Here is a 15,468-nt window from a genome sequence, read left to right on the forward strand (position 1 = left end):
TAAAGTTAATAATGCCTTTTTCCCCTACCGAATTAAGAGATAAAGTTAATTTCAAGATACAGAATATGGTTTAGAATTTGGGCTGTGGATAAAACTGCCTGGGTTCAGATCTCTGCTCCATGAAAATCACACAAAGTTCAATTTTTTCATGTAAAAATATGTTTGTATAACTTTGTTATATTTTACAATTAATCCATTCAAGGGAGATTCTGTTTCATGTCTAATTTATATTTTGTGTCTCAAAAAATACTATTCTCAATGAACACATCTATTACAATTACATGTAAATGCTCAAATTAGTAAAGAAATAACACAAAACTTTTAATTAAAAATAAAAATAATAAAGGAAAATAAATTCTATTATTTTGGCCAGAATCTTTAAAGAACAAAAGGACACCCAATCAAATATAGAAATATCAGGGATGTTAAGGAACATGTTGATAAATAAGTGATGCTCAGAAGCAAAGTCTAAAAGCATTAAACATTTCAAACTAAGTTACTTATGTTTTCCTTCTTCCTGGACAGATTCATTTCTTTATAATTTTTTATTCCTTTTCTTTAGTTTTTATTGATTTTGTTGAGAGGAAGGGAAAGGGGGAGAGAGAGAGATAGAAACATGAATGATGAAGAGAATCATTGATCAGCTGCCTCCTGCATGCCCCCTACTGGGAATTGAGCCCACAACCTGGGCATGAGCCCTGACTAGGAATTGAATAGTTCAATTGCTGGTTCCTGTGTCAGCGCTCAACTACTGGGCCATGAAATGACATGAAAACTCCTGGACTTCTTTAAATTCAAAATAAAGATTTTTATATACGAAAGCTAAGAAATGTCACAATGTTAAAATCATTTGTTTGAACATAATTGCTTGTAGACCATCCTAAGTTAGATTGACTGATGACTAGTAACTCTATGTGATAACATTTTTACAGTGAGATAAAATGATTTTTAAGCAACTAAATGGTACTATAATGAAGGTAAAACTAATGAGATATTCTATAAAATGAATGCACATATTTATTTTAAAATTTAGAATCATCTATTTTTCACCAGCAAAGATAAGGAATTATCTTTAATTCTAATTTTTAACCTTTAATTCTATCTTAATGGCATTAAGGAATTTTGGAATGAACTACTGACAGACCCATTATAACACAATATATGCTTGCTTTTGTAGGTTCTTCAGGAATACAGTCCCCTCACATGGTTGTATATGCTACCTTTATTCCTCTCTATTTGTTTGAAAAGAGGATCTTTTCACTAGAGATGATGGTGAGTACTCATGTCCAGGAGGCACAGTATCATTTATGGTTTGTGTGTGTGTGTATGTGAGTGTGATTACTTCTTGTGATAGAAGGTATATCTGGGTTTAAATAGAAACCACTCCTTCCTGTAAAAGTCTCCCATACAACAAGGGTAATATTGTCAAGCTAATAGGACATAATGTGCCATTATGAATATATAGTACCAGTTTCTCTGTTTTAATTCAAAGTTTATTAACTTTAGCCTGGGTAAATCTCAGTGTGCTTCCCAGCCCGCCCTCCAATTTGAGCCTCTTGTGAATATCTGAATAGGCCATCTCAGCCCTAGTTTGTTGTTTGTTTGGTTAGTTGTTTCTAATTTCTTTTTTTATGGCATTGACTAAGGTGCTACCTTAGACATTTCCGAGAGATTAACTGTTCCAACACCAAGGGCTACAAAACAATATGAGCCATGCTTTTGGAGTGCCATGGTCTCAAGTAGAGGAACCACTGAAACACTTTTAAAGCTGAAAAATGTAAGGATGGATGAAGGCCTTACAAAAAGAAAAGGGCTCAAAAGAATCCATGTGAACTTCTTTCTGGTCATCCTACTTAAAAACTAACATTTAAGCACAAAGTTAAGTTTTGAATTTAAAAGATGAAAAAAAATGACATTTATTCATTAATTCAACAGATATTTATTGTTACTATAATGAGCTAGGTTCTGAACACGATGAACAAGATTAACAAAGTGCCTCCCACCTCTCCGCCCCAGGAAAGTTTAGTCTAATGAGGACGGCAGACAAGCAAACATCAGCAATGAAGTTAGAAAACTGGTCTAACAGGGAGCACACGAGGTGCTTGGCCTATGGTAGTGACGGTGTTCAAATAATGAGTTGGATGAGTGACCTAATGGATGGGAAACTGAATATGGCACACAGAGCAGAAACTCATCTTTCTGTCTAATGGTTGGCTACAGAAGTCTTCCCAAAGAAGAAATAAAGTTTAAGCTGTGGCCTTAAGAAGTTAGCCTAATTAATAGGAAAAGCTCTCAAAGCAGAGGAAAGCCTGAAGGTGAAGGAGAACCCACTGGGTTCAGGAAACGACTAGAGGTTGAATAGATTGCAAAGGAAAAGTCTTAGAGGCAGCTTGAGAAGTGAAAGGGAGTCAGGACAGAAAGAGAACTATTATTCCTCCTGACAATGGCTTGAGGGACTTGAGTCTCAGGAATTAGCCCAATGTCTGTAGCAGTAATTAAATGAACTTCAAGGCTGTAATGAACTGACTGTACTGTCAGTCTTCCTAACTTGCCTGCTAATTCTTTTATATTAGCCACTAGGGTGATCTAGTTCTCCTGGTAAAAATCAAAATTCAATGGAGGTATAATGTTTTAAAGATAGATCTACTGAAAAAATATCTGTTCTAATGGAATTTTGTCCAATGGATTGACAAAAATTATAGCCCCAAAGATAATGAGTCCAACATATAAAATAAAGACAATACCTTACATTTATTTAAAGAATTGGTCCAGAATGCAGAAAAGACAACAAAACTTGGGAAGGAAAAATATGTCATGAGCATTCCACATTTCCCCCATCTTCTTGCTCTTGAGTATTCTAAATGCATTTAGTTTTATTTAAATGGGTCCTAAAAAGGCCTCTCCCATCTGCTCAAACCCTACTTTTGGAATGTTTGAGGTGGGATGGGAAAAGGGAGTGAAAGGGTCTTATGGGCAAGGAAACTTCATTAATTATTTTTAAATATTTTAAAGTGCCTAGTTAGCATTTCATTAGACTGTTTCACTGTTCTAAATTCCTCTCTGTCCCTAATTCTAATCAAAGGAAACTTGAGATCCTTTAACAAAGTTTCTCAACATCAAACTATAACTACTATTAATAGCACTACCTTACATCACTCAGCAATATTTTGTGTTCCAAATAAAATGAAGCATGAAAAATTGGCTTACATACCTTAAATCTGGCTAGATAATACTTTTGCAGATTATTCAAACAATACAATAGGTACTAATACCAAACTTAATTATTTCATACAATAACTTACACTTTCAAAATATTTCAAATTGTCTTGTTTCATAACGTTTGACAGCTCAAAAACAGAAAGTAAATAGTCTGCAAGTTTGGTTGAAATTATGAGAGGGGATTGAGATTTGCACTAAATTTTATGAATAGTATACTGTCTTAGAAATATGTAGCTATCTTTGAGTATGACTTCTATTTTCAATATTACTTCAATGTAGATTTTATAGCAATATAATTTTTGTTTCATAACTGAGGCCATTATCTTTTTGAATAAGAGCCATAAATTTTATAATAAATTCCCATAAAAAGAATTACTTTAAAATATTGGGAAATTTCTAAAATTTGACAGGTTAAAACTGTAGAAAAAAAGTTAAACTTTAGAACATGCATGAAAGTAATTTTTAAGCTACTATTAGGCATAATTCCAGAGTTTCTGATTTTTTTCAATAAATTACTAACATTTCACAAAAGAGATTAAGTGAATGTGACAATTTTATTTATTTTTAAATTAGTCCTTTTTTAAAAAAATCACTATTCTCTTTATTTTGAATATTTATAACACTTTTATGCCTCATCTGGATTCAAAAGCACCCTGATGAACTCCTTACAATTCTTGTTACAATGACTGACTAACCCCTGAATTCAGGAGGAACTGTCCAATGTTACAGATGCCCCACCCCCTCCCTATTTGGTGTCTCCTTGAAGTTTAGATTGAGCTATAGAGAAAGTCACAAGAGCAAGGCATGTTCTAGCTGAGGCAATAATTTGGAGTAGCCTGAAAGGTGGGTTTCTGGTCCTAATGACAGCTTTATAAATTTACATTTTCAAGCATTTCTATTTACATAGAGATCAATGATGCAAAATCACCAGGAGAATAATAGTTACTGGTAAAACTGACTTTAATGTAGTTAATATTTTATTTTACTTTAACAGTTTCAACATGTAGACTGTGAGCATCAGAATTTGACTACAGTGTAAATTCCTTTAATCTTCACATTCTTCTTGATTTCTTATGGCATATCTCAGCCATCAGTCACTAACTGAATTGCTCCAAAGCCGAGTGGCTTCAGATCTGAATGGTGGAATATGGGAAGCATCTGCGTGGGAATCTACTTGCTTTGGCAGGATACAGGGCAGACTCTATTCTCTGTCCTATGAATGGCTCCATTGTCAGAGGGACCACGGGGATTTCCTGAGGGGAACTGCTGTTTGCAGGCGAGGGCATAAACTATGGACAAGGCAACTGATTATGCCCAGACACTCAGGGCAGTAGATTTTATGAACATTGTGTAGCGATTGCTGGACACCACACACACACACACACACACACACACACACAAACACACACACACTACATATTAAGTACCTGTATCAAAGTTTTAACCTATAAATGCCACGATTGATTACTTTGGACCAAAACCAATGTACTAAGATTTTCATAATCTCATAGATCAAACTTTTAGAACTCAAAAGTAGCTTATACCAGTAGTTCTAGAGTCTCATTTTGTAAGAAGGAAATGGGGCCACAGAAAAAAGAAGAGATGTTAAAAACACAAAAGGTAATAGTGCTTATGTTAAGAAATGTAGTAATATGGGTGCTTATTTCTTTTCCCATTATTACCACTACATCTCTATAGTGGTGGCAGTATTTCTATAATGACAAAAGTATTGTTTTAAACGCATGAGACAATGGCAAGCATCCTTTTAAATCTGCCTTTTACCTGTTAGACCACTTCTGCTGAGAAACTCAGAGAATATGGCCTGTCCCACATTTGCAGCCATCCTGTGCTGGTCACCAGAACCAGGTCCTGCCCACTCATAGCACCACCAAAACCACCACCAGTGCCCGCCTGGAAACTCATTCGTCTAAAAAGGGAAACTGTGGTAACAGCTGAACCTCAAGGTATGGCGTACATTGTCTGAAAGTCTTTCTAATCAACATCACTCTGTATGCAGGTTCATAGTTTAATTTGTAATGAAAGATGTGTTGCCCTAGCTGGTTTGTCTCAATGGATAGAGCATTGGCCTGTGGACTGAAGGGTCCCAGGTTTGATTCTAGTCAAGGGCACATGCAGAAGGCAGCCGATCAATAATCTTCTCTCATCATTGATGTTTCTATCTCTCTCTCCCTCTCCTTTCCTCTCTGAAATCAATAAAAAAAAGAAAGATGTGTATTAAGGCAAACCACCCAACATTATGCCTAAAGCCTTCATTGAATTTTATGTCTCCTTTGTAAAGTATATGATTATCTAACCACTATGTGGTATACCTGAAACATACAAAATAATATTGAATGAAATATTAATTTTTTTCATTAAATTTTATATCTTTAAAGGATTAATTCTCCATAAAAGATGGGGCAGTTTGGTTTATGCGTAAACTGACCAGCTATATCAAGGCCACTATGATTATTATAGTGGTAGAAAAGTGATTTGTAGTAAATAATATAGAAACTTGGGTAGCATAGGTTAAACTACTGCAGTGAATTTCTAATATAGAAATCACTCTAGGCTACCCTTAGGACAGTGGTCGGCAAACCGCGGCTCGCGAGCCACATGCGGTTCTTTGGCCCCTTGAGTGTGGCTCTTCCACAAAATACCATGGCCTGGGCGAGTCTATTTTGAAAAAGTGGCGTTAGAAGTTTAAGTTTAAAAAATTTGGCTCTCAAAAGAAATTTCAATCATTGTACTGTTGATATTGGCTCTGTCGACTAATGAGTTTGCCGACCACTGGCTTAGGACATAACCTTTGAAATAACTGGTTTCTATTTAAAACTTCTATAGGAATCAAACTTTTGTTCTGGGTTGCCTCCTGTGTTAACCTTATCATATAGCCACTTAGGGAGTGGCATTTGTCCTCAGAAATAGAGTCACACTGGCTGAGAGCGGGGCAGGGGAACCGTTCCCACCCTGCTGTTATTCCCTCAGCTCATTGCTAAATTCCTCACACCCCCTGCCAAACTCTTCACTTCTTCAGTATTTTTGTTGACAAGTCTTTTTCCATGGGCATTCACTGAATGAAAGAGAGACGAAGATGGCAAGAGAAGAAATGAGATCGTAATCGAAAAATCAATTTTAAAGTAGAAGCACAAATATAAGGAGATGGAATTAAAACAAAAAAGCACTAATAATTTAAAAATTATGACCTAGCAGAATAACTCATAATCAATGTTTCAACGAACAGAACCTTTCCATAGTGACTTTAGCAACTGTAGTTTTTTATGAAGGATGATAAAAAACTGGAGTGCTTCGTTATATATGTTATATATTGTTATTAAACAAGCTTAAGTTATGTTTAATAAGAACAACGGCTTTTGTTATTTTTTGGTGTCATTTTCTTGCTTTTGCACTTTCTCCCTTTGTGGTTTCTAAGACCTCATCATTATCTCAGTGCATTCTCCCCTCCCCAGTACTTCACGCCCCCGAGGTTAGTACATCAGGGGCTGTAGTCACAGGCCTGTCGCCTGAAGGAACAAGAAAACCAAAGCCACAATGAACATGCCACGTGCCAGTTTACAGAAGGCATCCCTGTGAAGCGTGTCAGGGTGCTTCAAGCCTGTGATCCCATGAGCCATGGTTTGTACCTCTACTGGCGGTGATGCTTGGTGTCGCTCCCGGTGCCAATGCAAGCATCGCTGATCCTTCCTTGCAGGTTACAAGAGAAGCACACCTCGGTCACAGTATAGTTCATACATCTCAATGGTACTCAGGGTCCTAGAGCTGCGATAACCACATGTGTTGGAATATATACCTATTCCTCACCTCCTACTTCCAACCATAGTTTCCACATTTTAAAAATGTAAATAACAACTGTTAGCCATGTCATTTTCTTCACATTTGCTTTCTGCCTACATTCATACAGCCAGTACAGCTGGTAGCAAAGCCTTCTCTAGCACAAATGTTTTATTCTTGCCAAGAAAGAACAGAGAATAAAGAAATGTCTGGTTTGGGTGGAGAGGAGAAATGGTCAACTTGTTCTTTCTTTAGGCCTATCTGCCTCTCTCCCTCCTGCTTGATTGTGTTAGTAATCTCTTTACATTTCTTGTGTTTCTGCAATGGGCTATTGGTGCCAAAAAGTGCCATCAGACACTGAAAAGGAAATAAACTCTTTTATCTTTAAACACAATATTTTAGTTAAGTGGACAGAGACACATTTAAAATCATTGTTCATCCAGATCAGGGGTCCTCACACTTTTTAAACAGGGGGCCAGTTCACTGTCCCTCAGACCGTTGGAGGGCCGGACTATAGTTTAAAAACAAAACTATGAACAAATTCCTATGCGCACTGTGGGCCCGGGACGAGTCAGCTGCTAAGCAGGACAGGCAGCGGCACCCGGCGGGCCAGATAAATGTCCTTGGCGGGCCGCATGTGGCCCGCGGGCCGTAGTTTGAGGACCCCTGATCCAGATCATCAAGGAATTTCTAAATGAAAGGAAAAATATTAAACATATAGATATTTTCTATTTCACTACTGATTGTTGTGTAATTCTATGAGTGATTGGTTTTGTAAGCTGGTCAAGAAAATTAAGGAATCAAGGGATTCCATAGTCACAGTGTCCCACCTCAAGACTTACAAATAATTGTCTCTCTTCTTTCAATTGGGTTTAATGTTTAAGGTGAAAACTAACAAGAAATAGAGAGAGAGCATTTCAGAGGCTACCCCAAGCAAGCACAGAAAAGTCATGTGCATGTGTCAAAGCTTCGGTTTCTCTCCAGCGGGCATCCCTTCACCGTTCCAGGAGCTTCTGTTAAAATAACCTTTCTTAGTGTTTAATTTCAGTGTTCACGAGGCCAGTGCAGAGTCTGTGTCCCGTGTCTACTGAGAATCCCTTCTAGGTTAGCCTCACATTCCTAGGAACATCCACATGTCCTTTCTCGACCTGCTGCTTTCTTTGCTGCTCATGACCTTTACTTTGTTACATTTCTGTTCTTCCACTACTACTTCCATGAGTTAGTCCACGTTTCCTTTTCATGTCCTAAGCTATTGCACAGGGGTTAACGAAGAGAACACCTTTTTTTTAGTAAAAGACTTTTTATAAAAAGCCACTCCTGTACTTGAAATAGCAAATGCCAGGTAATAACTCCAAAAGACATTGCTAATGTTCTCCATTGAGACTCCATTGTTTCATGCTGTAAACCTGAAAAGCAACTGAGAAGTAAGCTAAAGAAATCTCATATTGGCATGACTGATAAGCTTTTACTTTTTTTTTTTTTTTTAAGGAAAACTACCTTATGTATCCTAGGACATTCCTATTTAACTTTATTGAAATTTGATGGGTAAATAGTAATGCAGTTAGTATTACATGTAATCTTAGCAGATGGAGAAAAAGAACATCACACTGCCCTTTTCTCTTCAGAAATAATACAAAAGAAGCCTGAACAATTTCTTGAAATATCAAGTCCATTCTTGAATTTTAGAATGACTCCATTTACAATTCCAACAGAAACGTAAGTATGTTACATTCTTTCTTTTTTAAAATTTAAGAATGAATTTTATTTATTTTTTCAAAGCCGTTTATTTCTTATTTATTTTACATTTTATTTTTTAATTTTACTGGGATGACATTACTCAACATGAACATATAGGTTTCATGTGTGGATTACTAATGTACAAAATCTGTATATAGGACCATGTGCCCACCACCCAAAGTCAAATCTTCTCCTGTCACCTCATAGTAGGACCCCTTTCTTCCCTCCTCCTGCTCCCTCTGGCAACCACCACACTGCTGTTTGTGTTCATAAGTTTCAGTTTTATATTCCACATAGGAGTGAAATCATATGGTTCTTAGCTTTCTCTGTTTGACTTATTTCACTTCACATAATGTTCTCAAGGTCCATCCATGTTGTTGTAAAAGATGCTATTTCATCCTTTCTTATGGCCATTGTGTGTATATACCACATCTTCTTCATCCAGTCCTCTATCGTAGGACACTTTGGCTGTTTCCAACTCTTGGCCACCATGAATAATGCTGCAATGAACATAAGGTGCATATATCTTTGCAACCCTATGAATGATTTTGAGTTTTTCGGGTATATACCCAGGAGTAGGATTGTTGGGTTGTATGGTAGCTCTATTTTTAATTTTTTGAGGAATCACCAGACTGCTGTCCATAGTGGCTGTACCAGTCTACATTCCCACCAGCAGTGAATGAAGGTTCCCTTTTCCCACAACCTCTCCAACACCTGTTGTTGCTTGTCTTGCTGATAATGGCCACTCTAACTGGTGTGAGTTGGTATCTCATTGTATTTTTAATTTGCATTTCCCTGATTGCCAGTGAGGTTGAACATCTCTTCATATACCTATTGGCTGTTTGTATTCTTCTTGGGAGAAATGAAGCATGTTACATTCTTTCCCACAAATGCATCTTGCTCTCCAAAAAGTATTTTGTGGTTTGTGTGGATAAAAATAACACTAAATGGGAGCATTTTGAAAAAAATATTAATTTAATGAAAAGGTGAAATATATGTGTAAAATATAGTAGACGATACTTCTTGGACCTTGTACAGCTTGTGATTTCACTAATCTACTTAATTAACAAACATGTCTTTTTCACTTTTTATGTGTGAGTGTTATGGGCTGAATGTTTAAGCCCTGCTAAAATTCAGATGCTGAAGCACTAACCCCAGTGTGGCTGTTTTTGGAGATAGGGCCTCTAAGGAAGTAAGTGTGGTTAAATGAGATCATAAGATTAGTGTCCTCATAAGGAGACAGAGTTCTCTCTCTCTCTCTCTCTCTCTCTCTCTCTCTCTCTCTCTCTCTCTCTCCATCCACTGAGGAAAGGTTATGGGAGGGCACAGCTAGAAGGTAGCTGTCTGCCATCCAGGAAGAGTGTCCTCACTAGAAACTGACCATGCTGTCACTCTGACCTCAGACTGACAACCTTCATAACTGTGAGAAAATAAATTATTGTCTAGGCAACCCAGCAAACCTAGAAAACGACAACAGGGCACTATATTTCACTTGAAAATGGAAAGAGCACACTTGTCTTGCCCCACAGAGATGTCAGCTCCTGGGGAAGCTGTATGTATAAGGAAATAATTGTAATAAAGTATAATTGTCATAACAAAGGTATGTCCCAAATGCTATGGTTGCCACCCCCCCCGCCACGAACCTATTTTGCAGAAAGAATTAGAACCCCGAGTGAAGGAGCCCTGATGTCAGTGACTGTGCAGGCGGTGGGAGACCTTGCCACCGGCCTGGGATACAGGTGGCTCTCTTTGCAAATGTCATGGCTCCTCATCTCCCTGTTGGAAGTATGTGAGGGCCTGCCGGCTTCTCTCCCTCCATCACCCACAGATAACCTAATTCAGAGCTGCACTTCCAAGCCACAATGGAGGCTTTACCTGAGGCCAAAAGTTCCATTCAATTGCTGGGGAGGTGATTGGAGAGTTAGCTCACCTGCCCTCTCCATCATTTCCTGTTGCTTTGCCCATGTCTTTCCCTGGCCTCTGCTGCCTCCAATTTAAATTCTCCAGAGAGGCTCCAGGGTAACCTCACAGGCTTTGGATGCCCTCCTTTTTGTCCTAATGGGCTTTGGGGTTCTCTGCTTTGCTGGGTTTTGCCATCTACCTCTTCTTATCTGTCTCTAAGGGATGTGTTACTGTTCTAATCATGGCACCTCTGTTTTGCCAGTTCTGTATGATTTTGCTTTTATTTCTTCTGAGACCCCAGTGGGGTTGTAGGTGGGAGGAGTGCCTACAGTACAATACATCTGTGTTCAGTTTGGTGTCTTGAACTGGCTGTGTAACTCTGGTGGTGATTCCCTGTTTCTCCTGCCCCCTCATTTGCATTTCACCTGCCATGGCTGTTCTCTCCTCTCTGCTCCTTACCTATTGGGTCCAGAATTCACTTTACCTTAATTATTCGCTAGTTCCTATTCTCTAGAATAAACCAAACAAAAGCAAAACAAACAAGAAAAATACCCCAAAATTTGTGCATACAGCAGACTTTTTTTAATGGTACATGGAAAGTTAGGATAGGTTGAGGGAAGTATTATATTTTGGTCCTATTTGAGTAACCCAGTTAATTAAAAGAGAGGATTAGGTACGCCAGCTTTTAAATCATTCAGCCACTCTACTATTGGGAAATCCCATTGGCCACCATTCTCCATAGTCTCCACGCTTCTTGGCATGTTGCATAGTCTTGTCCATCTTCTCCTCAGGCTGGTCCCTCTCCATCTCTTCAGTTCTCATTCAGAGAGCAGGCTAGCCCTCCGTTTTGCTTTTGTGCTGCCTCTTCTCAGACGGTGTTCTCAAAGCACTTCTTACCTCACCCTTCCCTTACCCCTTGATCTAGCAAGTAATGTGTTCTGCCAAGATGTTTCCTAAATGAATACAGTTCTTCCCCCAAAAGGATTAACCTGTGAAATTATTAAATTAATATGCCTCAGTTTTTCATTATCTTACTACATATCAGATCTTTATATATTTAACAACAATTATATACCTATTAGGTTTCTAGACAGGTAAAGAGAATATTGCATAGGTTATTTTCCATTCCTGTTAGACTTTTCAGTTACAAAAGCCAATGTGGCTTCTTTTTCTACTAATTCTACCAATGAATTAGACTTCCTGCCATTTGGGGACAGAAATAGTCCTAACTATTAGTATAATATAAATGACACAAATGCTATCATCATCACTGTTGTCATGAATTTGATAAAAAAAAAGTTGTGTTATGGCAACTACTTGTTTATGTTATGAATATACACTGAGTGGCCAGATTATTATGATCTCTGAACGCATAATAATCTGGCCACTCAGTGTATATCCTATATAATAAAAGGCTAATATGCAAATTGTCCCCTCAACCAGAAGTTCGACCAGACGGCAGGCAGGCCAACCGCCCATGTCCCCTCCCCCTGGCCAGGCTGGCCGGACCCCACCCATGCACGAATTCATGCACCGGGCCTCTAATATATATATATATATATCCTATATAATAAAAGAGTAATATGCAAATTAACCATCACTCCGCTACACCAACAAGCCACGCCCACAAGCCATGCCCACAAGCCAATCAGGAGCGAATATGCAAATAAACCCAACCAAGATGGCTATGGCCACAGAGAGTAGGAGGGAGGCTTGGGTTTTCCCGGCAATGGAGGAAGCCAAGCTTTCCACCTGCCATGCCGGCCTAGGCCTCCACTCAAGGCTACAAAGTTTCAATGATAGAAGATACATAAAACCAAACAGAAATGGCGGCAGCCACGGAGCTGGAAAGAGCAGGAGGCTAGGGTTGCCCCCGGTGATGGAGGAAGCCAAGCTTTCCGCACACCCTGGCCGGCCCAGGCCTTGCTTAAGGCTACAAAGTTTCAATTATAGAAGATAAATAAATCCCAATAGAAATGGCTGCCGCCACGGAGCAAGCAGAAGGCTTGGCTCTGCTCCAGGCTACAAAGTTTCAATCATAGAAGATAAATATACCCCAGATACCAGGGCCTCCGCTTGGGTTGCCGGGGGGCGTGGCCGGCCTGCAAACCACCACAGGCCCCTCACCCAGGCCGCCCCACGCCCCAAGGGAACCCCCACCCTGATCCGGGACACCCTTCAGGGCAAACCAGCTAGCCCCCACCCGTGCACCAGGCCTCTATCCTATCTAATAAAAGAGTAATATGTAGATTGACCATCACTCCAACACACAAGATGGCTGCCCCCAGGTGGTCAAAGATCCTACCCCCATGTGGACACAAGATGGCCACCACAAGATGGCCAGCAGGGGAGGGCAGTTGGGAGTGATCAAGCCTGCTGGGGAGGGCAGTTAGGAGTGACCAAGCCAGCAGAGGAGGGAAGTTGGGGGCGACCAGGCTTGCAGGGAAAGGCAGTTGGGAGGGACCCAGGCCTGCAGGGGAGGGCAGTTGGGGGGGACCAGGCCTGCAGGGGAGGGCAGTTAGGGGTGACCAGGCCTGCAGGGGAGGGCAGTTAGGGGCAATCAGGCTGGCAGGGGAGCAGTTAGGCATCAATCAGGCTGGCAGGGGAGTGGTTAGGGGGTGATCAGGCTGGCAGGCAGAAGCAGTTAGGGGCAATCAGGAAGGCAGGCAGGCTAGCTGTTGGGAGCCAGCAGTCCTGGATTGTGAGAGGGATGTCTGACTGCCCGTTTAGGCCCGATCCCACCAGGATCGGGCTTAAACGGGCAGTTGGACATCCCTCGAGGGGTCCCAGATTGGAGAGGGTGCAGGCTGGGCTGAGGGACACCCCCCTCCCTGTGCACGAATTTCGTGCACCAGGCCTCTAATATATATATATATATATATATATATATATATATATATATATATATATATATATGCACACACACACACACACACACTGAGTGGCCAGATTATTATGTGTTCAGAGATCATAATAATCTGGGCACTCAGTGTATTATACAATGTCTTTTCTTCCTAAGTAGAGCACACTCTAAGGTTTCCTTACCTAAATGAATCATACTGAGCATTGTTGCTCTGCTGCTTTTCTTATGTCAGAGGGACTTCAAGAAACAAAACTTAACCAACACTCAATGGCCCCAGATGACCGGCTTCTCTGGAATGTGTTTGTTCGGTTGGTTTAGTTGTAGTTTTAGTTTTGCTTTCACAGTTCCGATTATGGTTTTATCAGTGCTCAATATTGTCTGCTTCTAGTAACTTAGCTTCCTCCAAACTTGGCCCTAAGTTTGTGGGTGCAATGAGAAACATCACCAAATTTTATGGCTTAAATAAAATGAGAATGGGGACCTTAAGGATGCATATTAGTCAGATATTTTGTAGATTATAAGAACTGACCCTGAAAGCCACTGGGACAAATTTCCTCACAGTTCAGAATGCCACCCAGACTTCTAAAATCTCTATGTCAACAGGGACCACAAACAGGTTTGTTTTATAATGGGAACTCCTCAATCTACTTTCTTACTTGATTTTCCTATGCCTCCTTTCAGCTTTATTACCTGATTAAGGTACATTGACTTCTATAACCCAAGTCCAGGTGACTAACACTTGATTTAATTCAACTAACCTGTTCACCACTTGAAACTGTTACGAATTTGTTAGCCTATTTGCTTTATCTGTCAGACGCAAACGCGAAGATATGTGAATGGCATTTTATCCCATGTGTGAAAGTAATATCCCTTCTCCCGCTTTGCTGTAGAATCTCAGTTCTCAGATCAACATAAAAGCAAGTCTTTTTCCCCCAAGCCCTTGAAAGTGACTGCTAGCACTATTGCCATTCATTGGAACAGTCCCTGTGTAGCAACAAGCCAGACTCACCCCTTCTTGGCTCCTGGCCTTGTCAGAATGGAAGCCTCATAAATATGCTTGTGCTGCCCTCTAGTGGCAGCTGCGTATGGCTTCAGGGGGATTAAGAAGTTTTATAGAACACTGGCAAGGGAAAAAAATCAAAACATTTAGGAAGTCTGTATACATGAATTTAATTTTATCTTTGAACACACTTACCTAAAAACATATATGTATACATATATACTAAAACAAATGTCTTTTTATTGAGCTTATAAATTTCTCACTATGCAATGATGATTTGGAGTCATATTTGCAATTAGGTACTTGAAAGGAAATACTGTAAACTTGGGTAGTTACTATGAATGTTTCAGTTATTAATTTGAGTGCTCATCACTCATAATTAAATCTGACTCTGAGCTCTATTTCCCTCATACATAACTCTGATGCTTAGGTAAATCAATTCTACATGTGGTCAAATTCCTATGTTCTGTTCATTGACATTCAAAATTGATAGCCATTGTTTTAAAATAAATAGTGCTTCAGAAAATTTTTGCACAAGTGCATTAACTGATAGAGGATACTTCTTTGGTCTTATAGAAAGAAGTTTAATGTTGTTGACAGGAAAGAAATACGATTGGTTGTAAAAAATGACAATGATGAAATGAACAAAATCATAACGTTCTGTTGTTGACAAACTTCAGTTAATTAATATCCAATGAAACATTATTCAACAATCGTAAATAAGGAAATCTTGCCATTGGCAACAACATGGGTGGACCTTGAGGATATTGTGCTAAGTGAAATTAGTCAGAGAAAGACAAATACCGTATGATCTCACTTATATATGAAGTCTTAAAGAAACAAACAAAAAAACAAACAAAAAACAAAAACAAAAAAACCCACAAATTCATAAGTACAAAGAACTTAGTGCAGAGGTTGGTTAGACTGGTGGGTGGGAAAAATGGGTGAAGGGGGT

The 15,468-nt window shown here is 39.3% G+C and overlaps 1 protein-coding gene across 1 annotated transcript in view; it reads left to right on the forward strand.

Moving 5' to 3' along the window:
- ADGB (androglobin) overlaps positions 1–15,468 on the forward strand; it is a gene marked incomplete at both ends in the record, with an annotated part of 144,053 nt that overhangs the window by 42,208 nt on the left and 86,377 nt on the right. The window contains 3 exons of the mRNA XM_080663871.1: positions 1,178–1,272; positions 5,009–5,183; positions 8,637–8,727. Of these exons, the coding sequence (XP_080519997.1) occupies positions 1,178–1,272; positions 5,009–5,183; positions 8,637–8,727 (361 nt within the window). The remainder of the gene's footprint in view (positions 1–1,177; positions 1,273–5,008; positions 5,184–8,636; positions 8,728–15,468) is intronic.

The sequence above is a fragment of the Plecotus auritus genome (assembly GCF_963455305.1).
Source record: "Plecotus auritus genome assembly, chromosome: 4".
In the NCBI taxonomy this organism is placed as follows: Eukaryota; Metazoa; Chordata; class Mammalia; order Chiroptera; family Vespertilionidae; genus Plecotus; species Plecotus auritus.